Source organism: Plectrocnemia conspersa, unplaced genomic scaffold (genome assembly GCF_051122295.1).
Source record: "Plectrocnemia conspersa isolate PC_06_02 unplaced genomic scaffold, ASM5112229v1 ptg000009l, whole genome shotgun sequence".
NCBI classification, from domain to species: domain Eukaryota; kingdom Metazoa; phylum Arthropoda; class Insecta; order Trichoptera; family Polycentropodidae; genus Plectrocnemia; species Plectrocnemia conspersa.
Genome location: NW_028277173.1, coordinates 23,968,412 through 23,996,029, shown reverse-complemented (window position 1 = coordinate 23,996,029; position 27,618 = coordinate 23,968,412). Strand labels below are relative to the sequence as shown.

The 27,618-nt window shown below is 29.2% G+C and overlaps 5 protein-coding genes across 6 annotated transcripts in view; 2 read left to right on the top strand and 3 right to left on the bottom strand.

The window, feature by feature from the left end:
* The window catches only part of LOC148232329 (uncharacterized), a 30,774-nt gene extending 29,768 nt beyond the window's left edge, over window positions 1–1,006 (top strand). For both annotated transcript variants that reach the window (XM_088191226.1, XM_088191225.1), the window contains exons 20-21: window positions 26–199; window positions 261–1,006. In XM_088191226.1, the coding sequence (XP_088047352.1) occupies window positions 26–199; window positions 261–527 (441 nt within the window). In that variant the 3' untranslated portion in view covers window positions 528–1,006. The remainder of the gene's footprint in view (window positions 1–25; window positions 200–260) is intronic.
* Window positions 1,007–1,654: 648 nt separating this feature from the next.
* Window positions 1,655–4,356, bottom strand: LOC148232328 (kelch-like protein 9). Its single transcript, XM_088191227.1, has 3 exons — window positions 4,109–4,356; window positions 2,709–4,041; window positions 1,655–2,644 (listed from the first exon to the last, which is right to left on the bottom strand). The coding sequence occupies exons 1-3, from the start codon at window positions 4,286–4,288 to the stop codon at window positions 2,421–2,423; spliced, it is 1,737 nt and encodes a 578-aa protein (XP_088047353.1). The 5' UTR covers window positions 4,289–4,356; the 3' UTR covers window positions 1,655–2,420.
* An 815-nt stretch (window positions 4,357–5,171) lies between these two features.
* LOC148232327 (kelch-like protein 38) lies at window positions 5,172–7,186 on the bottom strand. Its single transcript, XM_088191240.1, has 3 exons — window positions 6,989–7,186; window positions 5,478–6,801; window positions 5,172–5,413 (listed from the first exon to the last, which is right to left on the bottom strand). Exons 1-3 carry the CDS (start codon window positions 7,160–7,162, stop codon window positions 5,172–5,174), a joined length of 1,740 nt encoding a protein of 579 aa, XP_088047366.1. The 5' UTR covers window positions 7,163–7,186.
* Window positions 7,187–8,716: 1,530 nt separating this feature from the next.
* On the top strand, window positions 8,717–9,782 carry LOC148232326 (ribosomal RNA processing protein 36 homolog). Its single transcript, XM_088192077.1, has 4 exons — window positions 8,717–8,801; window positions 8,940–9,181; window positions 9,247–9,527; window positions 9,601–9,782. Exons 1-4 carry the CDS (start codon window positions 8,763–8,765, stop codon window positions 9,729–9,731), a joined length of 693 nt encoding a protein of 230 aa, XP_088048203.1. The 5' UTR covers window positions 8,717–8,762; the 3' UTR covers window positions 9,732–9,782.
* Window positions 9,783–10,966: 1,184 nt separating this feature from the next.
* LOC148232325 (uncharacterized) lies at window positions 10,967–18,078 on the bottom strand. Its single transcript, XM_088192076.1, has 7 exons — window positions 17,948–18,078; window positions 12,349–12,372; window positions 12,067–12,275; window positions 11,804–11,915; window positions 11,574–11,729; window positions 11,332–11,501; window positions 10,967–11,265 (listed from the first exon to the last, which is right to left on the bottom strand). Exons 1-7 carry the CDS (start codon window positions 17,991–17,993, stop codon window positions 11,053–11,055), a joined length of 930 nt encoding a protein of 309 aa, XP_088048202.1. The 5' UTR covers window positions 17,994–18,078; the 3' UTR covers window positions 10,967–11,052.
* Between the last annotated feature and the right edge of the window lie 9,540 nt (window positions 18,079–27,618).

Genomic DNA, 27,618 nt, shown 5'->3' with positions numbered 1-27,618 from the left:
TGAACTAATTTGTTTTTATATACAGGTTAAACAAGAAGAACTTGCTCTAAATAATGAAAGCTTAAATGAAAACGTTAAAATGGTCGCAGATATAAAAAAGTCTAGATTCCACCATAAATTGGTTATTTCAGAAGCAAAGAATTTGTCCGATAATAAAATTATAGCGCTAAAGCATAGAGAAATATTGTCAGAATCTACGGTAATATTTTAATCATAAATTATTTATTATTATTATATAAAAACTTTATATTTTATTATAGGTATCAGTGGTTACGACATATCACACTGCTATCATAGTACTCGCAGCTGCATCAGCATTCATAATCAGCACAATGAGCGTTTTAATAATGTTGTATAGAAAAAAAGTATCGACGATGGGAAAGATTAACGGTATAAAAGTTACCACGTTCAACGAAAGATTTCTACCGTACGATCCTCCCGTTTACGTTCTCTCGAAGTCCGAAAAGGAAGACTTGGCAGAAGCTATAAAATATAATGAAAATATGATAGAAAACGAAAAAATATAATAAGCTTAAGGAACCATCGACTGATAAATTATTATTTAATAAAACTCGTGTATAAAATTAGTCAACTTAAAATCTTTATTCCGTTTTGCATATCACAGATTAAATCACATTGTTATTATGTATCTATATATGGAAGTTATACATTTATTCTGTGATTATATATTTTTCTAATGATTGCTTAATTAACCGATCCGATCGAGTGTCAATTTGTAAAAGGATCGACGCTTGAATCGATGCGCGTTAATGGTAAAGACTGAATTAGAAGTTCATCAGCTGTAAATAATATTAAATAAAAAAATATTTATGTGCTTCAATAATTCAAATGCTTTAAAAATCATAAAAATACAGATTTATATTTAATTACAAAATTTATGATACATTTTTGGTAACAATAATGAATCAGATGCAGCAACTCTATTTATAATTGCAACGTTACAAATATTATTAATTATCATTTTGTAAATATATTATTTAAGATGTATTTTATTGTTTTTTTATTATTAATAAAATATTGTGTATTATATATTATTAAATTTTTAATAAATAAAACGCATGTATATGACTAAAATATTTATTTGAATATAAAAAATAGAAAAATAAATACGAACTTTGATATTAAATACACGCAAATATTAAATACACACATTATCTAATATATAACACTAGTACAAAGTTATTAAATAAATTAGTTATTTTCTAATAATTACTTAAAAATATTGTATAAATACATACACTAAAAGTAACTTTTGTTTTATATTTTTTTTGGATTTTACTATATGTGCCAAATATTATGAAAGTGAAATAAGTCATTAATCTGATGAAAATTAGATAATCATGTATTGTATTTTAAATCTTGTGTTTCACAATAGTTTAAAATTAGTATATTAATTTTTTTTATTGTATATAGTAGACTCCCCAATAACACGGTAAATTGGGAACGTGCTATTTGGATGCCCGTTACTTTATGGCCGAGCCAAAGGGAGGAAATCTCACCACACTTGCCTTATTCGTACATACGTATTTCAAAAAAATTATAAGTATTTTCTAGTCTCCCAATTATATGCACCCAAATAGCACGTCCGTAATTTACCGTGTTAATTAAGAATTCTTTCATTTTGAAAGTAGAATTTTTTTCCCTTTTTTGATACAAATTTATTACATTTTGATTATTGCAAATATATATGGCCAGTTTAGTAACATATAATAGCTAACAGTATTGATTGTTGGAACAAAATCGTAACATTAAATTGGCGTTGGCATAGATAATAAAATATTCTGATCGATGATAAGTACTTAACATTTAGAAATTCATTTTAGCGGAACGATCGCGATTTTTGGAATAGATGAGATGATATTAAGAAAGGCAACTTATTTAAAATTTTTTGATGAATATAATTATTTGTAGTGTTAAAAAATAGCCCATTTATTGTAAATCAAATGATATGGGACGAATTCTTTTCAGCAAAGGCTCTTTAGGAATCGATAGCAATAAGAAAATAAATACTAAGGAAGAATGAGTATATACATATGTTGAGCATACAGTGGATAAGATTTTTAAGAATAAGAGATCTTAAGGTAATGAAAGTAATTCTCAAATTAAAGATCTATTGGCTAAAAGTAGCCAACAAATTCAGTAAAGTAAGAATGCAAATATTAAATCGGTATTAAATGAAAAATATAAAGATTTGATGGATATAAATAAATTTGTTCTGTCTGGAACAGCAATATTCAATGATAATTTCACATGTCGATGAAAGATATTATAAAAAGTTCGTACCAGTAAAAAGCTAAATTTAAAAAAACAAATGGTCCTTAATTGTAGAAAGTTTTGCGGAATCGTTTTTCGAGATCTCTTAAAAAAATCTCAATATGTTTTACTCTAATGTTGTTTAATTAAGATGTCAGCCAACGTTCTCCGTATGTACTGATGTAATTATCTTTTTCTATAAATATGGGTAACAGAAAAGCACCAGTTATGGAATATAATTTTCCCTCACAATTATCTTTGGTCCATAAAACTTCCGTGTTTCCATTTTCATCACTATCTAAATTGTATGATTCGACACTTTGTACTTGTTCAAAGTCATCACCTTCTGCGAATGTATAAACAATCTTTCCTAAAACAAATTAATTTGGTCAATATTTTATCATAAGTTACTTGATTTAAAAATGCTTACTTACCGATGTTACACATTCCGACTACGTTCCGATAAAACTTTTTCATTAAATTTAGTTCTGGACGTGCGCAGCTTGCAGTGGTTAAGTCATCCCAGAAACATAACATATTATAATATCTTTCGACATAATATAAACAACAATTAAGTGACATCATAGCACAATTTCTATATTGCAGCCGGAACAGCATTTTCCAGCAATTGTCTTGTAAAACATATAGATAATCTAGCGATAAGTACAGATTCCCATTATGCATAACAGCCACACCGAAAGCACATTCTGTAGGAATATCCGGTAGACTTTTCCATTCGCCGCTTCTCAGATTATACGAGTCTGCTGAGTTTAGTTTGAATCTATGTTGCCCAAAACCTCCGAAAAAATATAGAACATCGTCGTGTATCAAAGTTGTTGGATGTCTTCTAAGCGTTTTAATAAAAGTTGGTAAAACATGCCATTTTTCTCTCAAACAGTCGTATACTTTAATTTCTTTATTCCATACTTCTCTGTTTCTTATTACTCCGCATGAGACGACTATATAAAACTTATTCCAGGGCACGATACTTAAACCCCACCAACTCGAAAACGAGAAGTTCTTATATTCTTCAATCTGCTTTTCTTCAATATTATAACTTTTAATGGCGTATTTGTCCTTAGTATGTTCAACTACGCAAGGTCTCACAGGAGGTTTTCGGTGATTTGATTTTAAAAAGTTATAAATGATTTCACACACTTCTGGATTTGTACCATCTAACTTATCGTCGATAAACTGTCTGTTTTCTACTTTACCTATTATATTTTTCATATTCAAATAATACATTCCTTTGACGACCTCGAGAGCTGTGTCGTTACTTTTAACATACTCATGGTCCCATATATAACTTATTGAATTTAAATCTAATTCTTTAAATAATATGCAGCTGAGAACTATGAGGATTTTATCTTCTAGTTTGTGTTCTTTCAACCAAATGCAGCCAGCATTAAAAACATCAATTTCATTAGTTACATTTAAATTTTCATGGGACAAATATGAGAAGAGGCTTTTCAAATCGGGTATATTTTTGGTAAAGTTTTTTAGCTCGTCAAAATTGTTCAGTATGTAACAGTTGACCTTTGGCATAAGCGTAGTTAAATTGTAAGTCCTTCCAATTTGATATATTTGAAAACAAGTTTCATTATCTGTCATGGATAATAATTTATTAATAATAAGCTTTTGTAAGCTTTCCAAGTTAAAATAATTAACGGCATCCAAAATTTCACAAACTTTGTTGAAATCGAATAGTCCGATTACGTTGGTTTCGAAATAATCTATTAAGAATCTAAAAGCAGCTGAGGATATAATCTGAAAATAAGTTATTTTATATATATTTTAAATTATTACTTAATATTATTATTAAATTATTATTAACCTGGATTTTTATTTCTTTTTGTGAATTTTCCTTGAAGCTACCGTTGAACATTGCATTGAAATATTCACAGTTTTCAGTTAATAACTTTTTCTTGACAAGAAAATTATCATTTTCAATAGTTATTGTGACAGTTTCATTATTTAAATCAGATTTTTCACAGCCCTCATCTGTAGAACACATTGTTATTACTAGAATATCTAAGTCACAATCAAAACATATCTGTCAAATGCTTTGCGCTCTAACAGTTCAAAAATTGACCATGAGCTATTACAAAATTTGTATTTTAATTTTCATTGAATTATCATCGATTTTTGTTCATATTGTGAGGGCCTATTGATATATTTATTTAGGTACTTGTTAATTTTATCGACGCCACGTTCAGAAACCAGATTGTCAAGGATCCCGGAGACGATCAATCGCGATTGATCTATCGTTACGTGATTGACGGTTTCAAATTATGAGAGATTGATGTTGCGTCTATCGCTATAACTCATTCGGTTTGTTGCGCCGTCAAAGAAATTCGTATCGAATCTGTCAAATTTTTCTGAAGTTTGGCCACCCTTTGTATACAAAGTTCTATCTAAACTTCTATCTTGTTATGATATTAGTCACTTTTTGCCCACGCACAACGATCTTTAGAAAAGATTTCATTGGCGTTATTTTGAAGAACTATATGCACAGGGAAAAAACTTATTATCACGACATATGCAGATCTTAGAGTCGTTACAATTATCGTTATGGCCAAACATAATATGTATTATGTTGTGATCCGTCAATATGCAATATGACAGATGGTGTAAACTGAATTTTAGGTATGCTATTACATAGGATTCAATATAGTTGATAAAATAATAAAAATATGTTTGTTAATAATCCAAAATGAAATATTTTTATTAGAGACATTAATATAAAAACACAATATTATCGCTAAAAATGAAAATTTGAAGAATACAAGCAATATAAAATATATATTTTGTCATAGTTTCACGTCCATAATCAATTGTAAAAAACATACTTGAATTATTCGTCATACTATTCGAAACTAATGAAGTTTTGTTTCAATTTATGAAGATGTACTGGGCAACCAACGTTTCCCATATTCGTTGATGTAATTTTTCCCTTGAACACAAGCAGGTAATAAAAAACCGCCAGGAACACTATAAAATTTCTCATCACAATTATTTTGCGTCCATAAAACTTTGGTTTCAAGAGAACCGTCGTCATATATATCTTCTTTATATTCCAGGTTTTGAATGTTCATATAGCTATTTACTTCCCTTTTTGTAAATGCATACACTTTCTTTCCTAAAAATATATAATAAAAGCATATAATTTCATAAGAAAAAAATTGCGGTATTGTAATATTTACCAAGTTTACATATTCCGACTACTTTGTCTTGAAACTGTGCCACATCTACAGGTACGATAATATTCATGTTCCTCCAACAGCAAAGCATATTAGTTGCAACTTTTACGAAATACAAATCGTTGTTATGCGATATGAAATTCGCGATCTTACAAGGCAGTCGTAATAGCAAAGTCCATTTGTGGCCTTGTAAAACGTATAAGCAATCCGATGATATGTATATGTTATTATTATGCACTATAGCCACAGAGAAGGTACATCTAGCAGGCAAATCTGGTAACGTTTTCCATTCACCGGATCTCAAATTACAAGAGACTGCCGAGTTCAATTTGCATCCCCCTACTCCCATACCTCCCATCAAATAAAGATAGTCGTCGTGGATTAAAGAAGTCGCATGTCTTCTAGGCGATGGTAGTAGAGTGTACAAATTTAGCCACTCTGCTCTAAAACAATCGTATACTTCGACTTTCCTGTTCCAAACGTTCTCGCCGCGTTTGACTCCGCACGTCACTGCAATGAGGTACTTCTTCCAAGGCACGATACTTATTCCCCAGTATTCCGAATGAGTGAAACATTTGTATTCGTAGAATTCGTTCATGCTGATATCAAAATTATATATAGTATAAACATCTCTCTTGTGTGCAACGACACAAGGAATTAGGGCAGGAACGCGGCGCTGTTTCGATTTTAAAAAATTACGTACAATATCTTCATAAGGGCTTAAATTTAAAGCAACCTCGCCGCTCTGTTCGGTTGCAACGGTGTGTATTTCGCCTGTCGTATGCAAACTAAGAATTTTTTTCACAACGTATTGCGCCGTCATATTCCTTTGAACGTATTCATGATCTCGTATATATTCCATTTGGAGTATGTTTAATCTTTTAAATATTAAGCAGCTGAGAATGACGAGGATGTTATGAATTCTGTGTGCTTGTTTGTTCTCTTTCATCCATCTACAACCAGCATTGAAAACGTCGATTTCTTGGGTCGCATTTAAATTTTCATGCGACAGATAACAGAAAAGGCTCTCTAAATCGGGCACGTCCACAATATTATTTTGTACTTCGTCAAACATGAGCAGTATGTAAGGACGGGTTAATATTTTAAGAGTGAGCATATTGCAGCTTTCTGCAATTTGAAATATTCGAAAACAAGTTTCATTACTGACGAGCGTACGTAGTTTATAAAGAACGAGTTCAAGTAATCTTCCCAGACTAAGATAATTTGCAGAGACCATAATCTCAATGGCTTGGCTTACTTTGAACATTCTGACTGTGCTTGTTTCAAAATAGTCTAATATAAACCTGAAGGCTGTCGCAGTTATAATCTAAAATAATAAAATAAATTTTATTAAGTGTACAATTCACAATATTCGTTTACATATACAATTTTATATAAATATTTGTTTGCCATGGTTAATAAAAAATTTACCTACCTACTCTAATAATAAGATTGTGTTCACTACATACTAAATCAACAATATTGTATCGATTATTTAATATGATCAAACTTACATTCAATTGTACTACTTCCTGCGTACTTTCTTTAAAATTGCCATTAAACATTATATTGAAATAATGGCTGTTGCTTGTAAGCAATTGTTTATCCACAACGAAATTCTCATCATCTATGATCACTTTTATAGTATCGTTACTTTGATTTTTTTTTCTTTTGTAAGTGGAACTCATTTTGGATTATTTTAAATTTTTGGCAGAAACCCTTCGGTGCGCCACACTCAAAAGAGCTAAAAATTTGACCATATCCACCCTCGAGTCTTGCCAGTCTTGAGTGTGATAGATATGCCAGCTATAGAAACAGGGCCCCTCCTATCGGCGTATTAACATAGATTACCTTCCCCTTCAACTAATTAAAACAAATTATTAATATTAAAAATGCATTTTCTTAAATTACTTGTAATGTTTTTAAAACACCATTCAGTTATTTTTTACATAGCTGCTATACATTTAGTGAGGTTGGGAACGAATATTTTGATTCCAACGTCAGAAATCTTGCGCCAGCTCTTATTCGATACTTGATATACGCATTGTCAGAGAATTTCGCAAAAGAGATGGGTGAGTATATCACATTTTCTCTCGCACGGATTTGCTTGTATATGTGCCAGCGAGATACACAAGTGCGTGCGACGGAGCGAGAGAGCTGGAAAAAGGTGTTTCTCGCTCTGACGGCGTTTCGGAAAATTTGGAAATTAAAAAATATACAGATTGACACATTTTAGATACAAACATTGCAATACTTTGTTGAATGTAAACTGTTTCGCATACTGTTAAGATTGTTGTGATGGGCTTTAGTTAAGTTCAGTGGCCACAGAGTTTGGACAGAATACGCAATTGGCAGCCACAACGATTTTGAATTTAAATATAATTTTTGTAAATTGATACAAAATTATTTTGTTTTTATACAACTTGTTTATAATTGCACCGTTGTTACATTTAATTTACAATATATTGGCACTTTAATTTATATTTGTGTATTGCTAAGGTGACTAGACGTCCTCCTTTGAGAAGGATTGTCCTTTAACATTTTGCTTTCCTCTTTATGCCCGTGCTTCTTATTTTAGCTCCCCGCAGCATTTGTATTCCTCAAACAAAAAATTCCAAGATGGCCTTGAAAGTAAAATTTTAAAGTTCCGAAATTACATTTTTTTAGTCCCCGTAGCAACCTGTCTTCCTTTATTCTCGTCAAACAAAAAAATCAATATAGTGTAGGGGGCATATTTATATTTACATATACCTATTTATTTAGATTTTGTTATGGGCAAAAGTTAACAAAATCTTATAAACATGTAATTTCAAATCGTTCAATAAGCAGCGGCTCAATCTGTGTCTAATTGCCACCCGCCACCTCCCGTCGCCAAAATAGCCTTTTTATTTTTAGTGTTCTCCTTTGATATTTTCAAAATCTGGTCATATCAGTATCAGGATTTTGTATTGTATTATATACATAGATTTTAAGTAAATGCTGGTTTTCGACAGCCATATAATTTTATGAAAACTTATATGTTTTTGATCATTGCTGAACTAAATGCTTAACTATCTATAGTAGTGTTTTATTATTTCTTAACCTCTTCACAAAAAAATATTTTTTGTATTAATTTCCAAGGTTCCCGGTTTTTTCTTGTTTCTTTTCACCAGGTTCAGAATTCCCAATTTTGCCTATCTTTACATATATTACATTTTTCGGTTCAATATTTATGTTGTTAAGACCAAAATTTAACTAATATTATTGTGGTTATGTTTAGTTGACAGCTCGTGTTTGACAGTCGTCAGCATGGATTTAGAAAATATCATCGATGAAGAACCAAGCAAGGTGATTTATTTATATTTAATTAACTTTACATGTTTGATTTAAATATTTAATTGATTATTCTGTCTTACCCATTAAATTTGTAATTTAAATATCATGTTTGTTTATTTTTAATTTATGGTTGTTGAAATATCGTTACAGACAGAGTTTCGTTCCAAATTATCAGACATGAGTTTTGAAGAACTGCAAAAATTAAAGTCTAAATTAGGTGCTAAAGTGTATAATGAGGCAGTTTTTGGAACAAACACAAAGAAGAGAACGAAAAAAGTCGCGGATTTCAAGAGAGAGAATAAAAATAGACCCAGAGAAATGAGTTCTAAGAAAACAGTGCCGATGTTAAAAGATGTCACAGCAAAAACAGAAGAAGCTGTCAGAGATCCACGGTAATAATATTTTAATAAATTAAGAGTTTTGTTATTATAATTATGTTTATTTAATTAAATTTCAGTTTTGATACATCATGTGGTACATATAATGCCAAAGCGTTTAAGAGAAGTTATAGTTTTGTTAACAAAATTCGGTCCAGAGAGCTGATAGAACTAAAAGGTCAATTGAAAGAAACAACTGACAAAGAATCGCAGGATAAGCTGAAATATTTAATTCAGAGAATGGAGAATCAAAAACGCGAAGAAGTCAAAAATAAAATAAAAATGAAGAAAGAAGACAAGGAAAAGAGAGAACGATATGAAATGGCTAAAGAGGGAAAGAAGCCAATTTATGTTAAAAAATGTAAGCTTTTATTGTTCTTTTATAAAAATTATTATACAATACAATATTTTGACTATTGTGTTCTTTTTTACAGCTGATAAGAAAGTGATGGATTTGGTGGAACAATATGAAACGCTAAAGAGTAGCGGAAAACTTGAAAAACACATCACAAAACACAGGAAACGGAATGCTCAGAAATCGAAGAAAAAATCTTCTTTTATGTAATATATTGAATAATAATAATAAAATAAAAACTTTAACCTGTATAATTTAACCTATATTATATTATATTATATTATAACCTAGATTTACCATTCATCCATTTTCTCATTAATTTTTAAGAAAGGCACAACAAAAATTACTTATATATTTAAACAACTTTTGTACTTATAAAAGTATAATAATTTTACAGATTTATTGTTTGAGTAAAAGATTAGTATTCAGTAAATGTATACAGATTCTTGTCACACAATAACACCATATTTCTTCTGGCTATTAAAAGATCCCTCTTGATTTATTAAGGGCCAAAGCTATACTTTGTCTCTTACTAAGTTTTGATATTAAGAGCTCAAGGATAAGATGCAAGAAACACTAAATAATTGATATAAATATCATTGATAAATACCCTGAAGATAAAAAGACTGGCATTTTTTTCACTATAAGTAGAAAAGTTTCAAATGGTGAAGTTTTTGTTGTCAATGGTTAGTTTACTCCAGTCAAAAATTTTCAAAAAATGCGCAAAGACATTAATGCTGTCAAAATTAATAATGAGTTTAATATCAGTTACTTTTGTCATTCTCCTTAAATAAGATTGGAAATCTTTCTGAATGAGATTCCATGAACTCGTTAATATTTTCATTGTTTAAAAATATATATCATTAATTTATTTTAATTAATTCAGTTTTGACGGATTCCTAGGAGTCCTCAATATCGATTTTCAAGCAACTTTCTATTCCTGTCTGGGTCAACATTTTGCTTATTGTGTTCCATATAAATACATATTTTCTTTAAAATCAATTAATTTGGTTTATCTTTCTTGACAATTTACTGGATTGCCTGATTCCTTATTACCACTATATAATACTACTTTAAAGTATCAATATAAATATAACTAATAATATATGTATGAAAGTAGAACGTATAGTTTTATTGCACGATTTTTTAAGTATACCGATATATTTACATACAAATATAGAAATTTTATTTTATTATAATTATTCATCGTGAAGTTCACTCGCGAGATTATAAAAATCTAGGAAAACCTAATCTGTGACGATCGATCGGAATTATAATTATACAATAATAACTAATTTCGATCTTCTAGCCACGATAGAAATTGGAAAAAAACTAGGATTCATATGAGATCCGAACCGTCATTTAGTCTTGTTTTTAGATATTAGCCACCCACCCATACCACTGACTATAATGCTCGCCATACAGAGAAAAGAAAAAAATAATGCATATTGTATTTTTACATAATATTTTTATTTATTTATTCTCGAAACTCGAAATAAATTTTACAATTCAATATATTTATATGATGTTTTTAACCAAATACTTTCTTGGCTCCATCTACAACTTTGCTGGCATATCTAGATGTGTTCAGAAGGAATTTGTTAACAACAGACATCGACTGGAGACTGTCTTCATCTTCACACTTTATCTTCCATGGTTTTTCAATGTAATACATATGAAGAGAAATCACACCGTATGTTTCAGCCCAATCTTTAAGGCAACTTGGCGCACTTGGAAGCGTCATCTAAAATAAATATAATAAATATAGTAACACTCTCTTAAGCACGCATATAAAAGTGGAAAGACATACTTCTACTGCACGAGCCGGTGGATTTTCGAACCATAGTCTTCCGCGCTCTTGAGTTTTTCCAATGATTTGCCAACCTAAACCAATAACTCTGCCTTCTTTAACTAAAGCAAAATATGGGAAGAAACTGTCGCAGTCCATCTCTTGACTTACGTTGTAATAATAGTGTGTTCCTAGAATAATTTGCAGATTTATTTTGCTTGTTTATATTTGTGCTTAGTTATAACAGTTAAGTTATGATTTACCCATATTTGGAATGCAGTTTTGCTTCTTATATAATGTTTGCGATGAAAGCTCTGATTCTGCCAATGGTATTTTCATCAAGGCTTTGCCATGTTGCACCCAAAGTCCTTCAATTGTTTCATCGATAGGTCCACTTCGTCCTCCAGCTCTAATGGTTTCTTAAACAATAATTTCAATCGTCAATATTGATTTACATACAGTACAGATGCATAAAATTCATAATGATAAATACCAGGTGAAATCACATAGCTGGCTGTTGTCCAATAATCTTCGCCGCGGATAGTTTTCAATATCATTTTATTAGATGCAACATAAGGTAATTTTTGAAGATCGTTGAATGGTATCTGAAATGTTTATTATTCTATGTATAATATGTATTTGTATTATTATAATATAGCATCGTTGACATTGTAACATAGAATTGGTTTGCAAGGTGTCGTAACGGAGCCCTGTATTGAAGTTAGTTATTATTAGAAGGTAAAGTATTTCACTCACAGATATTTGTAAGCCTGCAATGTATCCATTTTTGTCGTACAGTGGACAAACTCTATAATCACCATCCAAGCACATCATTGTGACGTCTAGCCCGTTATCTTTGGATTGTGCCACTTCTCCATATTCGGCAGCTGTCGCATCTTTTACATTACGGGGTATGTTGAAAAAGTTTTCCACGTCTTTAAGTGAATTTGACCATGCGTGTTTCACTGTAAATATTTTAAACATTAACTTTCTTATCCACGTGAAGCTATGTATGCATTTTTAAAAATATATTTTTACCTCTAAATCCATCTAGACGTATGCCTGAAAATATAAAAAATAAAATTAATTATGGGGAATGTTTAACATATTAAAAATATTAAGTCACTTGATCATGTGAAAATATGAACATACAATACAAATATATTTATAAACGTTTTTCTTCAAAATTTAATCTGATTTCAAAAATATATTTCATGCAATAATATTTTTTTGATATTCAATTGTTAAATATTAATGTTGTTGCAACACAATGTCACCAAAACGTGAAAGTAGTGGTCGTCGCACAAATATCAATTGCATTGGATCAAACATTGCAAGATTTATGTGGAAACGAAGAGCCATTTGGTAGTGCGCTAATATTATTAGCAGGTAATTTTCGTCAGACATTACCTGTTATTCCACGTTCAACACCAACTGATGAACTGAATGCGAGTTTAAAAGCATCAACTTTGTGGAGACATGGTAATAAATTTACATTGACCACAATCATGCGTGCTCAATTACAAAACGATATTTCTGCAGAACGTTTCGTAAAACAACTATTGGATATTGGAAATGAAAACAATACAATTGATGAAGCAACCAACCGATTTTTATGGGATCACACATTCAAAAGAATAATTGATTAATGTGTATTTCAAGATATCACACAACATTACAAAAGTCAAATATGATTAAGTGAACGTGCAACGTGGATGTAATTGTTATTAACATCATTATTCAACATGTGTTACCAGGCGAGACATATTCTTATAAAGCAATAGATACTGTTATGAATCAAGATGAAGCAGTAAATTATCTAACTGAATTCTTGAATTCACTTGATAAATTTGAAGATTGGTGTTCCTATCATTCTTAGAAACATTGATCCACCCCGTCATTGCAATGGTGCCAGATTGGAAGTCAATAAATTGTTAAAAAGAATCATAGAAGCAACAATTTTAACTGGCAAATTCAAAGGATTAGATGTGCTGCTACCACGCATAGCAATGATTCCAACAAGAATTGAATTTGGAGAATCCATGTTTTACTCATGAAAAATGGAATCACCAAAAACATCTTATATCCCAGAGCATCTTGAAGGTAAATAATATATTAATTTCGATTTATTTTATTCATATACATATAGCAAAACATTGTCGGGTCCGCTAGATTTATATAAATCTTAAACTTTCAATTAACAAACAATGCATTAAGATTAATCTTACACTTATATTTGCATTTTACTGCGATAAAAAAATATAAGGATCAAAATTTAGATTATTACTCAACTAAAACGCTGCTTATTATATATATAAATGAATACAAATAATTATAAAAGTTCTATAATTTGTAAATGGTAAAGCGACTGTTCTCTCAGAATCATCTTGTATTATGGAGAGAGAGAGAAAATCTGTTTATTTTTATTGTATTTTTATTCTACTACTGTACACTTTTTACGCACTTTTTTCTGTAATACGGAATACAACGAAACGTGTCAAACGGGGTCACACATTTTTATTGTTATTATCATGATTATTGTTATTGTCATTATTATACATAAACAAGCGACGCTTTCTTGTTAAAAAAAATAAGAAATAACATTCGACCCACCTTATTACGTATCTCGGCGGATTTGTCGGAAAAACGAAACAGAATATTAAAATGGCTGTCACGTCTGCTAGGTCGCGATAAATAATAACCTTTCCATTCGCAACCGTACAAGAAAAACGTTCATTTGAACGAAGAAAAAGAAAATTCAAAATACTGAAAATCCCATATATAATAGTATAACAAATTTAGGAATTTGATTATATTATACATACAAAATGTTGTTGCTGTGTGTTTGTTGTTTTAGTATGTTATAACTTGTATACAAGTTTTAATTATTGATTAATATACAAATTACTTTTTAGAAGTTTATAAGGAAAATAAAAATATTAAATATTTTATGATTTAGAATTGTATCGTTATATTAAATTTCTGCGAATAATATTATTAGTAAATAAACACACGTAACTCTCGATATGAAAACCGGTCTTGATTTCAAATAACATTCACATTTAATGAATGTACATATACCAGCGTTTCCCAAAGTTTTGGGTCGCAAAAATATCGTTAATACTTTATATTATCACTACAAACATTAAAGATATGATTTCAATCATGACATAAATAAACATTTCATTAGTATTTGTGAATCTCGAGTTTCTCTTGCCCAGGGCAGGGCGATTGGATCGAAAAATAAATATAATTTAAAGGTTAATAATAAACCAACATATCGCTAGAAAGTATAAGCTTGCTAAAAACATATACTTTTTTAGTTAAATGTAATTTAGTTAAGTTACTTGAAAAGTATATTTTTGCATATTAAACATTTTACTGTTTTTGTTATTAAATAAGTTTATTTATCAATTATATATTAATAATTAATTCATTAATTTCTACAAATATGTAAAAACAATAATTTTATATCAATAGTAGATTGTATATGTATAATATTATATATAGTAACATACATCAGTATTATTTTCATGTATCATAATCGATTATTCAGAAATATCTACTCATATTATTTAGCTGATAATTAGTCGTGTTTTCTTTGCTGCTCAGTGTTGCCATTTAGTGAATTTTCAGTACAGAGCGGCGGAAACGCTCGATTATCAAGCGTTTATAGTAAGACTTTTTATAACAATATTACGAGTGAATCGAATAAAGAACATCTAAACCGAATTTCGCCCAATAGGGGAGCGCAAAAAACAATTATCCCTTCTCAAAAGTCAAAAATCCACGTCAAAAGCAATAAAATTGTGCCGTCGCCGTCGCAGTGGGAACGCTCGTTACCGAGCGTTCCCACTGCGACGGCGCCGACACGATTTTATTGCTTTTGACGTGAATTTTTGCCTTCTGAGAAGTGATAAATGTTTTTGCGCTCTCCTATTGACCAAAATTCGGTTTGGATATACTTTGATCAGCCCTCTTATATGAGAAGCCCTTGGTAAGGATAGCTATCATATTTTTAAAACAACTATGGAGCAATTGTGAGATGCGATTTCTGTCTATGTTTATTCTTCCGTATTTTCCCCTGTGATATGAGTTGGCTTAGTTTGTATTTTGGACTTGAGCTTAGTTTAGTTTTAGAACTTTCATTAAGTTAGGTTTGGGTTTGAACAGCAACTGTCAAATTGAGCATCATAGACATTTTAGAGCAGCATTATAGCGCCTATCAGTTAAATTATATTTTCGCTAGTAGAAATATATATATCGACTGGTGAAAATGTATTTGAAATTTACTAGTGAAAATATAATTTTACCAAAAATACATATTCACTGTAACATTTATGCATTGGATGTAAATAAATAATGATAAGTGTGTGAATATATGTATTACTAGATATAGAAAAGTTGAAATCTTATAATTATACTATCACCTACCAGATAATTTATATTTTCGCTAGTAAAAATATATGTATACTAGTGAAAATGTATTTTATACTTATTTTATTTTATTTTATCGACGCTTTAAAAAGCCTCGATAAAAATGGTATAGAATATTTCCCTTTGAAACACAGCAATATTTTTGCGGTACTAGTTTTTTGCAAAGGCATTTTTTAGTTGAAATATGACTGTACGATTCATTGCTGTGATGTTACGTTGTTGTAGTCTTTAATTTATTTCAAAGATTGAGTGAAACTCTTAGAGAATTATAGTTTCTACTTGACTGTAGCAGTAACTTTAATAAAAAAGTGGAATAAATTTTTATATATTGCAGTGAGTGTGTATCTTACGGGTGGCTATTTGTGGGCGATCATCTGATGACGGAAGGATTTATGCACGAGACAGTGTCATTTGTAAATCATTAATAAATTAAGGTATTTGATGATATTTAAATTTGTTATGATAATTAACGATAATAGCTTTCGAATATTTGCGAGACTATTGTGAGATTAGTTGCTCTTACAATTTTTGGGTTTTCCGAAATTACGATTTTACTTGTGTTTTTGTTTGGACTTTCTAGAAAAAGTTCCTTCACTTTAATTTCGAGAAAAGATAATCTATGATACGTAGGTTTTTAATGAATAAAATAATATTTATTTTAATTATTTGGATTTGATATCAATAGTAAGGTTTAATTTTTTTTTAATAAAATAATTAATAAAACCTTATATTCTTAAAATAATTCATATAATGACGCGGATACTTTTCCCGAAACGTCTCGCACAATAAGAACATATAAACCTTGAGATAATAACAGAAAAATATCTCAATTCTCGTAAGATATTTTTTTAAATGAAAATATGAATCGCAGATTAAAAATAAAATTTATAACATTATTTTTATCCGCGGGACATTAAATTAATTAATTAAAAAAATTAGGTTCTTGAAGTATTTTTTACAAAGATATGAGGAATTGCTCTAATATATTTTCTTGTTATTGTTAAAATAAAAAAGCTTATAAAAAATCGTTTGTAGCCTTCTATTGTGTATAGATACTATGATAGTATTTATAAGTTTTTTCCTCTTAGACAAACAGAGCATATTTTTTTCTAATAATTTTATTTTGAAACACAATATTATTACAAACTGTAGAATTTAACTGTAAGTTAAGCATTAAATTAATTATTTAACCTTCTACATGTTGCGAATATTTTTTTTATAATAAAAGTAAATGGATCGTAAAACTTAATTCGGAGAGCTCGCTTTCTGTTTGTTCTGCTAATTTAATTTCATATTGATTTAATATGTTGCCAGTATTTTTCTAATTTTAACTGTTTAATAATATTTACTCAGAGAATATTATTTTTATTTATTTGTGTGTCGAAGGTCGCCTGATCATGTCGTGGTGACTGATAAAACGTGACTATTCCGATTGAACGACGGTAATGGAACGAGCAAATTGGGCTTAATACTTTGATGGATGTAAACAGATTTATCAGAGGGACGTGTGTCGTGAATTATTGGACAAGATTAGATCACGATGGATAAGAAAATTGTTTAAAAAGGGATAGCTTCATAATGAAATCCGTCTATATAGTATATTTACACACATCAATAATACAGATGAATTAGAAAAAAAAATATCAAGCAGTGACATAAATAATGATAATAGTGAGGTCAACTATGATTTTAAAATCGACTTATTTACAAATTGATTAGGGCTTATATTTATTTTTACATATATTTATAACACATTCTGGGGCAAAAGTCACAATTTTTATGTTTGATGTTTAATGTGAAACGCGCCTTGTTGTTTACCAAAGGATCAGAATCTTCCAAGAAAAATATTATTTAATTCTAAATTTACATTAATAATGTTATGTTGGTTAGATATCTAAAAATGATATTTTGTATTCTGATAATAAATACAAAAAACAACAACTTATATTTTAAGATCAACCTAAGGTTAAATCAATTTATCGAGTGCAGATATAATTACACTTAATTGCATATGAGGAATAAGTGTTGCGTTTTTCGCATTGAGTCTTAATTAATTTCTCTTATATCTTAAATATAAAATAAAATAAAAAATGTACGAATGTGCAGTTGTGTAATATTTATAAAATATAAAATAATTATTTTTAGGTAACTTATAATATTAATGTAGGTATTTTAGATTTAATCAAAATATTTTAATTACCATAGGCAACGTTGGCCACCAGCAACAACACTGCGAAGAACTTCATTTTTTGTACACTAATCTACTTTTTTGCTAGTATGGAATTTGCGTTAAAAACAACGACCAGTCCACACAGGCGGCTGGTAAAGACTGAACTACGTTTGTTCAATATATTAAAAGATACAAGTCTTGACCATGATTCATAAGGCGTAGGATGACGAACCACGGAAAATATGTTTTTATATATATGTAGTTTAATTATGTCGTTGTTGTTGAAGGCATTGAGGCTAATGTATAGTAAACCTTGAGAGTGAACGATTTGAGTCACGATAGATATGTTTACGAGGCAAAAATTTAACTAAAAGTGTATCAAAAACAGGATTGGTAATCTTTTCAGAATGAAAAAAAAACATGGTAACTGTTCTTTTAAAAATGTATGTATACACAAAAGTTAACATGTTCTCTATGTGTATTGATACTTAGCTTTTTATTTACGTAAATACTTCTAGAAGCAAAAATAATGTTGGTATACTTACCCAAGAGCATTGAACATAATGATTTACATTTATTTTTGGAATAAACTATATAGATATTAGTATCTTAATAAACCTCTAAAATTAAATTATAATATATAAAGTAACACATGGATCTGTTATTAAAACATTATTATAAAACTTTGATATAAATTATAAAAATTAAAATATGTGGTATTCTACCATTGGCTTTAAATTTTAATTATACTTTATTACATAAAAAAATACTATATATTTATGAAAAAAAAATTATGGTATATAAATATCGTAGTTCAAGCTCAAGATTTAAAAAAATAAACAGTTCTAATTCATATTTCGAGTTCACTACTTAAAATTATGTAGAAGTTGTTATATAAATATTTTTTTTATGAAAAACGAGTTTCTGTGTTGAAGGCTTTGTTGCGCAAATTCACTACTTCTACGGTCTGGCATTAAAAATATGCAAAACGACGAATCGGCTCAACAATAACCATTAAAAATCGGTGTTCTAGAACATCTATAAATTGCACATTAGCTATGTAGACTTTCGAAAGCCATTAATTATCACAAAAACTCGATAAATCCTTTTATTCATAAGCTGCTAAGCTCGTCTAAAAAATATAATAGCATCGCATTGAATAAGTATTGTTTGAATTATCCTTTGTAATTATCTGACGGCCACCTGGAAACTTCCACAAAAGGTCAGATTTTGAGGTAGAGCTAAAAAGTAACAAAAGTATCACGCAATTTTCCTTATCTATCATTCGTACAAGCTTCCTCAAATAATATTATATTCGGCCACATCATTAATTAATCACCTGTGTTTTCTGTACATAAATTGTTTTTACACAGCTCTTTCGACGTCTAACTAAATGTAAAAAGCACACCACTTTACATATAGTGTTAAGTTGTTTCTTTGACAATGTTGGTTGCTACTTTAGTTGTGCGTTCCGCACGCCCTTATCTCTCACTCACTCTCGACAGTTAACACGCGAGCGAGCGAAAGGGAATGTATCACACCGTACGCGCCCCATGCCAACAAAGCATAACAAAATATAATCGTTCAGTGAGACTATGTGTATTGTTTTTGACGCATAGTTTTGGTTACGGTAATCTAGAAAATCTGTGTGGCCATTGTTAATTTAGATTCTATAGATGTTCTTATTGTTGAATGTTACAAATTTGACGATTTTTATAATGTTATTGTTTGTAAAACATCTTTCTTGAACAGTCGCTTTATATTTTCTACCATATAAAACGAAAGAACTTGTCATTACATCTAACAAGGAAATATATGTAAAAGATAAAAAAACAGAGATTCCTTATTGTATCCCGCTCAGAACTTTTTACTTTATTTTCGTTTTGGAATAAATTAAAAAGGTTATAGCAGATGATTGATATATTTAAAATCCTTGCAAAGTAGTTGTGTTGTCTTTCGCAATATTGATTATTAATATAATTTATGAAAATCTCAGATGTCTCTCTTAGTTCTCTATAAGAGTTTGGTTGTAAGCAAATGGCAATTATTGCATACGTTTCTTTCATAAAATAAAAAATATTATTTAGACCAATGGCTGTATTGTTAACCACGATTATAACACCTCTTCTTTTGAAGCATCAATATGTCTTCCGGGTGTCCCTTTATTAACAAAACCATCGTGATCGCTTCCCGATTACGACACAAAATTACAATACACTACAATAAATTGTATTGTAGAAAGCCTGCGTGACATTGTAAATTTAGCTGCTTTTTAAATTCTTGGTCGTTCTGAATATTATGATTTCTCTCGCGTTGTATGGTATTGTCGCTTTTCATTAATATAGAAAAACCTAATATGTGATGATCGATTAGAATTATAATTATTTATTAATTACTAATATATATCTCTCAGATACGATGCCAATTGAAAAAAAACTAGTGTCTATATGAGATACCAGGTTTTTTAGTTATCAGGTCTATCGTGCTTGTAAACCGTCAAAGCTAAGATCATATGCTTATCTATTCTTTTTAAAACCGATATACTGTCATAGATAGGAATTCTTGATTATGATGAATATTCTCATAATTAAATTTATAAATAATGCATAAATGTATAATACAGCTGGCATTATTAAGTATGTGTCATTTTTTGCATATTCAGATAAAATAACTAAAATCACAGTAACCAGTTGAGAATTTTAATTCTGCTTAATAACTATTTACGGAAAACGCTTATAAAAGAAGGAAAGAAATGCAGAAAGTCTTAACGTATAATTATGTAAATGTCGTTTATCTTCATAGCGAGGCGCAGCAAAATTTATTTATGAGTATAAGAAGGAAAAAATCGAGCAACTCTTTAATGCAAAGCTGCGAAGGCAGAAGTAAAAGTATGGAAAAATATCATTATATTCATATATGCTAATCGCTGTTTTACGACTTACTTTTGTGCCTGAATAAAAAATAAAAAAAGCAGTCCTAAATTACATATCTCAGTGTATAATATAAAAATATAATAGAGAAACGTGTTTATTTAATATATAATAATATTTCGTGCAACATTAACTCTTGTATGTAATTTTTGTAGGATATAAGCCGATCAGTCATATGTGACTGAAGCGTGATTAGGGTTATAAATTTTCAAGGAAAAATATAAAAACTTTTAATTGAATTGATTATTTTTCGGAGCAATTTTTTGCGTTATTAATTAAACGACTGCTAAATTTAAATAATACGTCACAAAAATAGAAATGTATAGGACAGTTGTCGTCTTCTGATGAATCTCATCAAGATTTATTTGTAAGAATTTTTAATCAAAATAATATTAAAGTATTTTTTAAAAGTATATTTTGGTTGCTTTATTTAAAAGTACAATGCTAGTGATTTTGTATATGTAAAATATTACATTATCTTGTTGAATTATTCATTGGAGCTACTCACTAAATAATTTTATATGATTTGAATATCCGCCTCAATTGACCGTTAGTGTATGCCATTAATTTGAGACAACAGTTAGCTTTCCAGGTCTCAAAATTTAACATTTTTTCTAAATAACAAAGTAGCCATCTCAAGGATAAATCAATTTTGCATAATTCAACGTGATATGAATCGAAAATTTACACCAATTTTGATTGACTGATTGAATAAATTATTTTATATATAAATTCAATTTTTAAATGTAAACTTTACAATGTATCACCTACGTGATGTAAGCTAACGTCGATTCATATGAAATCACGTATTGTGTGTTATATAATTACATAATTTCAACCGAATCACGTGAAAAAATCGTTAATTGATTCCACGGTCCAAGTGGTTCTGCTAAATAAGGCCATTGTGCAAGGTCGACGACACTTTTGTAGGAAAAAATATGTTTTTAAATCAACGCAATAGCAGTCATGAAGTGTTACTTAATTTCATGCACAAGTGAATAGTAAAAAGGATTATTGTCATGTCCTGATTGTTGCAGATTAAAGCGTTTATTGAATCTGCTTTGATTAGTCCTTCCGTTAGCGACAGGGTTAAGCAAACTGAAATCTTGATCATAATTAAAACGTTGCTTAATTTTTTACAAGTGCATAATCTGGTAAAAATAATATAACATATTACAATTATTTTTTTAGATTAAAAATACTACATTCAACCCTACGTTTTATTTATGTCTTCAACATTCCATTTCGCACTAAAATTAATAAGTAGATACAATTTTTTTCTGATAATCAAAATTAATGTTTATCACAGTTATTATATTTATCACACTTTGAAAGGTCTTGATATTTGTGAACCCTGCATAACTGTGACTCAATTGTGACCATCGCATAAATGGCACATACGTGTATGTACATACATATAACAAACGTGATTGGTTTTACCAGTGCACATTACAAAACTACAAGTCATATTATTATATCATATAAATATCAATATAATTTTATTGTAACGCAAAAGGCGTTTAAGGAACACAGGACAAAGTTTTCGTCCATGTCTTGAGAAGTTCTTGAGGTCGAATATACCTTAGGTGTTTACGATATAGGTGGACAACAAAAGGATGTCAATCAAAACTTTCTTTTGACGGAAACAAATTGAACAAGCGGCCAAGTTTCGCTGAGCAATAAAGAGCTAAGTGCCGACATGGAGTCATACAATATCGTATGTACTATATTATTTGAAGTACAACTTTCACTGACCATTATGGAGCAGTATGTATATGTACAATTAAATTATTGAGGATTTTTAGCCCCGGGTTAACAATGTATTTGACGTGTAGTTATCTAAAACATAACATATAGCTATGTGTATTCTATTCATCGGCTCCCTAGGCGTTCGGAAAATGTCTATTATAATTTATTTTATATAATACAAGGTGATCCATGTAAAAGTTGTACTGTAAAAAGATTATTATTAAATTATTTGTGTAAGTAATATTGATATCATATATTTGGGTCTCGAAAGATATAATAGGATATATATTTTAAAGTACGGTCTAACGGTTTCAGTGCTATTAATTAAGAACTATAAATTGATGCCGTAAATGAACATATGTGTGAATATGTATGGTTTGTTATTAGTTTTATGACCCTATTATCGAGTTTTTTAACAACGATTACGAGTGGTCCCGACTTTAAAACTAGAATTTAAAACGGCGACATAAAATCAACAATTAGCTATTTCGAAAAATGCGTCATAAAATGCTGCATACAGATAATAATACTAGTAATAAACCTTTATACAACAACGAGTAAATCCCGCAGTAATATGTGGAAAAACTATCTCTCAGCTTAGTGGTAGTAATTATTAAAAAAATTAAAACATACAATTGTTTCAATCTGTGTACTTTAAATTAAGTAAGCAACAATAAAAAATCTATACATTTTAGATATAGAATATATATTTCCTGTAAACATCGGTGCAATGAATTTGTTTGCGTGCAGTCGTACTCTGGGCCAGCCGGCAAGAAATTAATCACTCGCTGATTTACCAGTGCATAAGTGCCGTGCGGATTGTGCGTGCGAATGTCAAAAATAATCTACATATGAAGTGTTAATTTATGTAGAAATATATTTATATATCATATAAATTAACTTTAAATCAATAACGCTTTATTGCTATAAAAAATTATGCAGACGTAAAAAATTTTTTTTATTATTAAGCTCAGACCAATAAAATCAAGTTTTTTTTATGTATTTGTTCATTACTTTAGAAATTATTGTTCTTTTTATGATGTCACTGGAACTAAAACTATTATAAATATTATTTTATAAAGGTTTCTTTAAATTAAATATATATAAAGATCTAAGAAAAATATAATATTTATCGAGTAATAATGTACAAAGATTTTTGTTACATTGTATTAAAAAGTAAATGGAAATCACACCTCTGATTTTTAAAATTAATTAAAGACATAGCATAATATTTAATATTTCAGAATATTGGTATTCATGAACTGTTAACATACGGTTTTTTTGTACGATTAACATATTTTTAACTAAATTTTAAAATGTATTTTTATTATGTAGGTCAACCTTTATAAATATTATAAACGCATTTTTGTTTATACAGTATGTTTGTATGCATTGTGTTCTAGTTAAATAAGGCAAATAGGAATCTTTAGAATATCTGCAACGAGCTTATTATCGGAAAACAATGAAGGGGACTAAAAGGATCGTGAAAATTATATCTCAAGGGAGTTCGACCCGAATTTCGCAGATTCCTGATACAGATAAAGAACCCGTTAATTAAAAGCTCAGTTGCTTGTGCTAATTATTGAACCTATTATCGCACGGTGAAAAAGAGTCATAACGTTTTTAATTATGATTAACATTTTATAAATGGCAAATTAACAATGCTATAAAATGAAACCCTGCAATTTTTTAAATACACTAGTTTTCATACTCAGCTAAAAAATAGTATTTTAATTTAATTACTAGACAAATGAAGGTTTAAATAAAAATCATATGCATTATATAATACTTAAATTATTAATATGGTCCAACAACTATTAAGAGTGTAAATGTATTGTATATATGGTTGTATATTTTTAATATAAAAATCTCCATATCCTGTTTGATGTGTGTGTGATAAGAAAGTAATATGTTAGTTTGTATTTGTGATATGAAAAATATAAATATAATAGTAGTACTCAAAAACTGCTATGCAGCATACAAATATACTCTTTTCATATTTTTATGGTCTCTGAATAATCCTTTTGACGATTCTGGATTGTATAGAATAGAAGCGCAATACATCCAAAGCTGCTCGATGCATTGTTCGGGATAAAACACCGCTGGGCCAACCGGAACCATCGCCGACGGGAATCAATATCGCACTGTTGTCTGGATAAAAAATAATGCATTAATTGAATTTTCTACGTCACACACTGCGGCATTTTAACAAAAAAAAAAACATGCAAAATCTAAGCGTTTGTTTATTTTTGAGTCAGTTAATATGTATTTTTTGATAATATTGCTACATGTTACATTATCATCAGAAGGCTAATAAAATGTGCATCGGAATGTTGAATTTAGCCGCCGTTATCATTTAGAAAAATATTATTTATCAATGTTTTTAATTAAGTTTTAAAAATGATAGCAATGCATATTTGTCTGTCGACTAAAAACAGCAAACTTCTTATTTTTTCGCGTATACCATTAGCGTTCCATGATGATAATTTTACTTATTTGCGGTGCAAGCTTAAATCATATTTATACAGTGGAACCTTGCTTTTAGAATCTTACTCGTAATGCGAAACACTCGTTAAGTGAAACAACTTTTTTTATATGAATCAATGTAATGCATAGTAAGGTGAATAATTTGATATTACGCTTACAGGCCTTATTACAAAATAGGTTTGATACAATCCCAGAGTTCCACGTTCTCCTATTTCTTTTTCTATAATCATAAATCGCAACTTGTAGTTTTAAAAATAATGTTTATCAACGTTTTTGATTGAGTTTTAAAAATAATAGCAATGTATATTTATTTGTCGACTAAAAGCAGAAAATTTCTAATTTTTTTTTGCGTATACCATTGGCGTTCCATGATTATAATTTTGGTTATTTGCAATGCAAGTTTGAATCATAGCAGATATTTACTTTTTTGGCAAATAATTAACTAAAACATTATTTTTTTATATCATTCTTATTAGAGCAGCATCTCTCGTTAAGCAAAACAACTTTTCTCATATGAAGCAATGTAAAATACGATAATACCTAGCAGGATGTATAGTTTGTCGGCAAGCTAACCGATGGCAGTTAAATATATTAGGCTAACAGGCCATATTACAAAAAAGGTTTGGCACAATCTCGGATTTCTCGGTTGACCTCGTTCTTTTTTTATAATCATAAATTGCAGTTTGTAGTTATAAAAAATATTAGGTCTTAAAAATAATGGCAATGCAATGTTTGTCGACTAAAAACAGCAAATTTCTGATTTTTTTTCGCGTATACCATTTGCGTTCCATGATGATAATTTCGCAATTAATAACTCTTAACAGCTTATCTTCGGAAAAAATTAAAAGATAATTTCCTATTATCTGTAAATTTAATTATTTCACGGTAGCGTAGTCAGGACGCTGTATCTAAATGATAATATGCTAATTATTAAAGTTTGTCAAGCTGACTTAGAATCAAACGACTTGTTATTATTGCAGAAATTTTCTTTCCCTTGATTAGTTTCAAAGTCTGGATTTCTCAATAAGTGTTGGAGAATGGATTTTTCAAAAGGTTTTTATTAATTTTATTTGTTTTAAATTTATCAGGAGATGCTTGATCAGATTTCAAAGAAGCAGTGCGATGTTCAAAGAGTTTTTATCAAACTTCAAAAGTAAACAAAAAATGATTTTAATTCAATTAATTTAATATGAGAAAATAAATCATTCTCTACACATGAACGTTCTTGGTTGGTTTCGAAAAATAAATAAAAAGCTAGCTATATACAAATACGACACTACTAATGCTTCAACTGATATAATATACAATTGTAAATACATAGCCTATGAGTATAACATATACACATATATAAAATATAAGTTAATTGAAGGTTCAGATGTTTTTTAACATGAAACGAATTTTTGATTTGGGATCTGGTGAGTAAATAACTCAACGTGCGTCGTTCGGTTTTAAAGAGCTCAATATAGAGCACACATATATACAAAAATACCATCAAGCTCGAAATGTGAAATTTTAAATTTAATACATGGAAAAACCATATAAAAAGCAATATTTTTAAAATAATAACCTTTTGATGTATAGTACATACCCAGGTATATAAACATTATTTTCGTTTAGCGGATATTGCGAAATTTTAAAACGGGCGTCGACATTAAATGGCGTTTGTAAGCGATGCATGAACCTGGAGGAACACGATATAAAACGAAGGGAAGAGATTCATCGTTCGAATATATTCTTAGGTGCAAAAGTATCTACAAATACATAGGTATCAACTATATTCTGCACGTTTGATAAATATAAATACGTGTCTAAAATACAGGATCATTATATTTTAGACACGTACTGGATTAATGTAAGCAATAGCTGTTATTTTTATGTATAATAAAAATTACAGTAAATTAGAATTGATAATAAATTCTTATAATTAATACAGACAATTCAACAAAGACATAAGTACACGCGAAAGGAATTTAAATTGCTAATAAATTTCGGTTGATGTAAGAATGGGGATATTCTAAATAAAATCCAGGATATTACATTAATTCTTCATATACATATGTATAGTCTGACGACTTAAATTTATGTTTTCTTATTTATTTATTTTACTTTTTTGTTAATTTGTATTATATTTTTATTATTATATATTGCTCTTGTATTATATTTTTGATTTTCTATTCTAAACGAGAAAATGATTATAAATGATTTTGATGTATGTATTTTCCTAAATATTGTAACATATAAATTTTAAATACAAAATCAAACAGACGAGGTCGATACAGTGTTTCAAAAGTAATCGTTAGTTATAAAATAAAAATAAAATATTGGTTGCAATGAATTTATTATTCATTTTTTTATTAAATCTTTCGTTGTAAACTGACAGGCGTAAGCCTAATGCGTTACAACGGGGTAAATCTGTACCAACTGAGTAAGTCAATCAGATATAATGAATACCTACAAACAAATATTAACCACCAGACCGAAAGTCTGGGAATCGGTGACATTTAGATTATTAATAATTATAAATTATTATGTGTA